Genomic DNA, 3,921 nt, shown 5'->3' with positions numbered 1-3,921 from the left:
GCTGGGACCACAGGTGCCCGCCACAACGCTCGGCTATGTTTTGGTTGCAGCCGTCACTGTTGTTTTGACAGGCCTGAGCTGGATTTAAACCTGCCACTTTAGGTGTATGTGGCTGGCGCCTTAGCCACTTGAGCCACAGGCACCGAGCCGATACTATAAATTCTTAAATAAATTCTTGTGTTTATTGCTAGATTCTAGATAGAAAGGAAAGCAGTATAACTCTGTTGTAATAAAATTTATAAATAAAATTTCTTATTACAGAACACATATTCTGTATTCACAAACTCATTATAGCATAGTAAAGCTAGACTCTGGTACATAATGCCAGGGTTCAGTTCCCAACTTTGCTGCTTAGTAATGGAATGATGTCGGATTCAACCACTGTGTGCCTTGTTCTCATCTGTAAATAATCAGAGTGCACGTGTCAGAGGATTGTCGTAAGGATTAAGTGAATGCAGTACATGTGTTTCATTTAGAATTTTCTCTGGTGCTTAAAAAAGCCTAGCTATTATTATAGAAACTGTAGATAAGCAGTTAGAGAACAACAGCCATCTATAATCCCATCCTCAAAAAATAACTACTGTTACTATTTTGGCTTATCTCCCTTATATCCCTTTTCTTTTGTGTCTTTCACCCCCAAATAGGATTATATAGTATTTTAATACTTTGAATATTGAAAAAATATTTATTTATTTATTTATTTATTTATTTTTGAGATAGAGTCTCAAGCTGTCGCCCTGGGTAGAGTGCCATGGTGTCACAGCTCATAGCAACCTCCAGCTCTTGGTCTTAAGCAATTCTCTTGCCTCAGCCTCCCAAGTAGCTGGGACTACAGGTGACCATCACAACACCCGACTATTTTTGTTGTTGTTGTTGTTGCAGTTGTCATTGTTGTTTTAGCTGGCCCAGGCCGGGTTCGAATCTGCCACCCTCAGTGTATGTGGCCGGTGCTCTACCCAATGAACACAGGCACTGCCCTGAATATATTATTATTTAAAGTGTTAAGTATTTAAGATTTCTGGAACTTAATTAGCTTCAGAAAAAAACAGCCTGCATTAAGCAACATGCTTCCACCTCCTTCTCCATTTCTCTCATCCTGTCTTTCCTGGTCCAGTTTTTGGGAGTTGTCTGTTTTATTACAGTGGCTGGAGGAAGAGGTGGTCAAAAGTGTCACTTTCTTCCTTCTGAGGATCCCTATTATGCTGAAAATTGTTCTCTGAAAATCTTAGGACCAGATAGTTTTGTACATCAGAATTTTTCAGATTTTAGAAAATATCTTCCAGTCTCACGTGTTAACTAGCCCACAGTGGGACGTAGGGCAGCACCTTGTAATCAGATCCTTTAGTATTTTCTCAGCATACCTAAGAATATTTAGATTTGTGTGGGATAAGACTATTAATAACTTCATATTAGTTCATGTCAGACCTGCCTAAAAATTACCAAAATCTTTAGTTTTGAGAACTTTTTAGAATTGTGGATTTATGAACCAAGGGTATTGGGTTGGTCCCTCACCAAGTAACACCTTCCTGAGAATAGCTTCGTGTCTGTGCCTCTTCCTCTAACAGCTGGCCGGTGTTGGACACGTGAGTGCCCAATGCTTCCCTGACTGATGGTAGATATTAGATTAGCAGTTCAAATAAATTCAAGAGAGGGACTTTAGCAGGTGGTGGGTTATTCTGTATGTTTCCTGTTGTAACACTACTCTTGGATGTATCTTATTTATAGGCAGAAGTCAATTCATCTGGAAAAACTATTGCTGAGTCAGAATTAAACCACTCTTTTTCACTAAATGACTTACAAGATGATATACCTACAGCATTCCAGGGTGCTACAGCTGGTACATCGGTATGGCTCTTGTCTTGTAATATATTTGTATATCTATGTCATTATCCTTATATGGAATAGGAGAAGTTCTATAGATCAAACGTGAAAATTTTGGTTCTTCTAACAATTGGGTTCCAGCCTAGCTGTCCCCTATTGGATTAAATTATGTTCAGTTTTCTTTTTTGTTAAATGGGGCCAGACTAAATCATTTTTAATTCTTATTGTCCCTTCAGAATTCTATAATTTCTTTGCAAAGATTCTGAACAAAACAAAACAGACACATATGAGCCACCTTCTAATTTGACACTCTCGTTGGCTGGTTTGTTGAAGCTGTGTTGAGGCACTGACATAATAAAGACCTAGAGCCAAACATTTGCCTGATACTTGTCCTGTACAATGTGGTACCATTAGCTATATGCAGCTATCTATATTTAAATTTAATCAAAATGAAATAAAGTTTAAAATTCATTTTCTCAGTCGCACTGCCCACATTTCAAGTGCTGTATAACCACATGTGGCTGGTGGGTATCTACGGAACAGCACAGGTATGGAACAGATTTCTGTTGGTGATATACCTTGCACATAGTAAGTGTCCAATATATAATTGCTGAATAAAATGATGAATGAGTACAATGGTTGTTGTTGTTAGTTGAGCCCTGACCTATTGTTTAAAAAACTACTGAGCCTAGGTGATCAGAGAGACTGACTAAAAAAAAAAAAAGACTACACAGGTGCTAGATAATTAAGATTATGGGAAAGAACAGTGACTTTCCTTTCTGTATATAAAAGATGAACTGGGGCAGCGTCTGTGACTCAAGGAGAAGGGCACTGGCCCCATATACTTGGGGTTGTGGGTTCAAGCCCGGCCCTGGCCAAAACTGCAAAATAAACAAATAAAAGAAGAACTACCTTTTGGTGTCTTTGGGGTAATGGATTGTTTTGTTAAGTAGTCACATCTTTTTTTATTCCCCCCCCAGTTTATAAAAGGTTTTAAAGGGTTGGGAAAGTTAAAATAGAATCTAGGCAAGTATAAAATCACTCACTATAAGGGGGTATGAGATAGTCTCCCATTCACTTAGGTGTGCAAGGAAAATTAGGTTAAAAAGAGCAGGGCAGAAGGTGGTACTCTAGAGAAACTGAAGATGGAGATATGAGAAAAATTGTGTGGGGATGAGTATAAGTCATTTTTATATGATCCGAATGTACTTTTATGAATTGCAGAGGAATATAATGAATTAATTTTGAAGTCAGTATATGTTTTAGTTTGAAATATTTAAAAACCTCTGATTTCTTGTTTTTTTATTTTAATTATTTTTTATTTCATAAACAGTTTTTTTTTAATAGAGCCTTCTGTTACAAAAAGGGAGGGTGATATTTTCTTTTCACGTGTTAGGATAGTCTCTCAATATTTGTGATGCATATAGATCTTTTGTGTATTTTAAATCTATGTCAAGGTGACCCCTTGTTGCATATTTCAGTTATGCTTATTCCAGTTGTAATTTGTTTTGTAATTAACTATTATCTATTTCATTCCCCCAGAATGTAAGTTCCTTTGAGGGTTGGGGCTCTTGTAAGACTTCACTGAATTCTCAGTACTTGGCGTAGTACCCTGTATGTAGCACATGATCAGGACATATTTTTTGATTGAATGAGTGAATCTCAGGATTGGCACGTTTATAAAAGATTAGGGGTATAGTCAAAGAAGTTTAAGTAAATTAGAGTGTACAAATAATGTTGTTATCATAATAATATTCTAAGTTTAAGTAAATGAGAATGTACAAATAATAATGTTATTAGTAATATTTCTCATTTTGATTTTAATGTACATGAAACTTAGAATTCTTTTTCATAGATATGAGTCATTAATTGAGACCAATTTTGGTTAAAATACCAATAAGCAATGAATTGTCCATAATTGCAGGTTAAGCTTTTAATTACATTTATGTTTATTTATTTATTTTTTATTTTATTTTGAGACAGAGTCTCACTATGTTGCCCTCGGTAGAGTACCGTAGCGTCACAACTTACAGCAACCTCCAGCTCTTGGACTTAGGCAGTTCTCTTGCCTCAGCCTCCCAAGTAGCTGGGACTACAGGC

At 36.6% G+C, this 3,921-nt stretch overlaps 1 protein-coding gene across 1 annotated transcript in view; it reads left to right on the top strand.

Moving 5' to 3' along the window:
* The window catches only part of UBE2J1 (ubiquitin conjugating enzyme E2 J1), a 26,715-nt gene that overhangs the window by 16,556 nt on the left and 6,238 nt on the right, over nt 1–3,921 (top strand). The window contains exon 6 of the mRNA XM_012809943.2: nt 1,726–1,845. Coding sequence (XP_012665397.1) covers nt 1,726–1,845 — 120 coding nt within the window. The remainder of the gene's footprint in view (nt 1–1,725; nt 1,846–3,921) is intronic.

This window comes from Otolemur garnettii, unplaced genomic scaffold (assembly GCF_000181295.1).
Source record: "Otolemur garnettii isolate 467f Iridium unplaced genomic scaffold, OtoGar3 scaffold00118, whole genome shotgun sequence".
Classification (NCBI taxonomy): domain Eukaryota; kingdom Metazoa; phylum Chordata; class Mammalia; order Primates; family Galagidae; genus Otolemur; species Otolemur garnettii.
The sequence above is the reverse complement of the archived record's forward strand: the minus strand, read 5'-3'. Positions and strand labels throughout refer to the sequence as shown.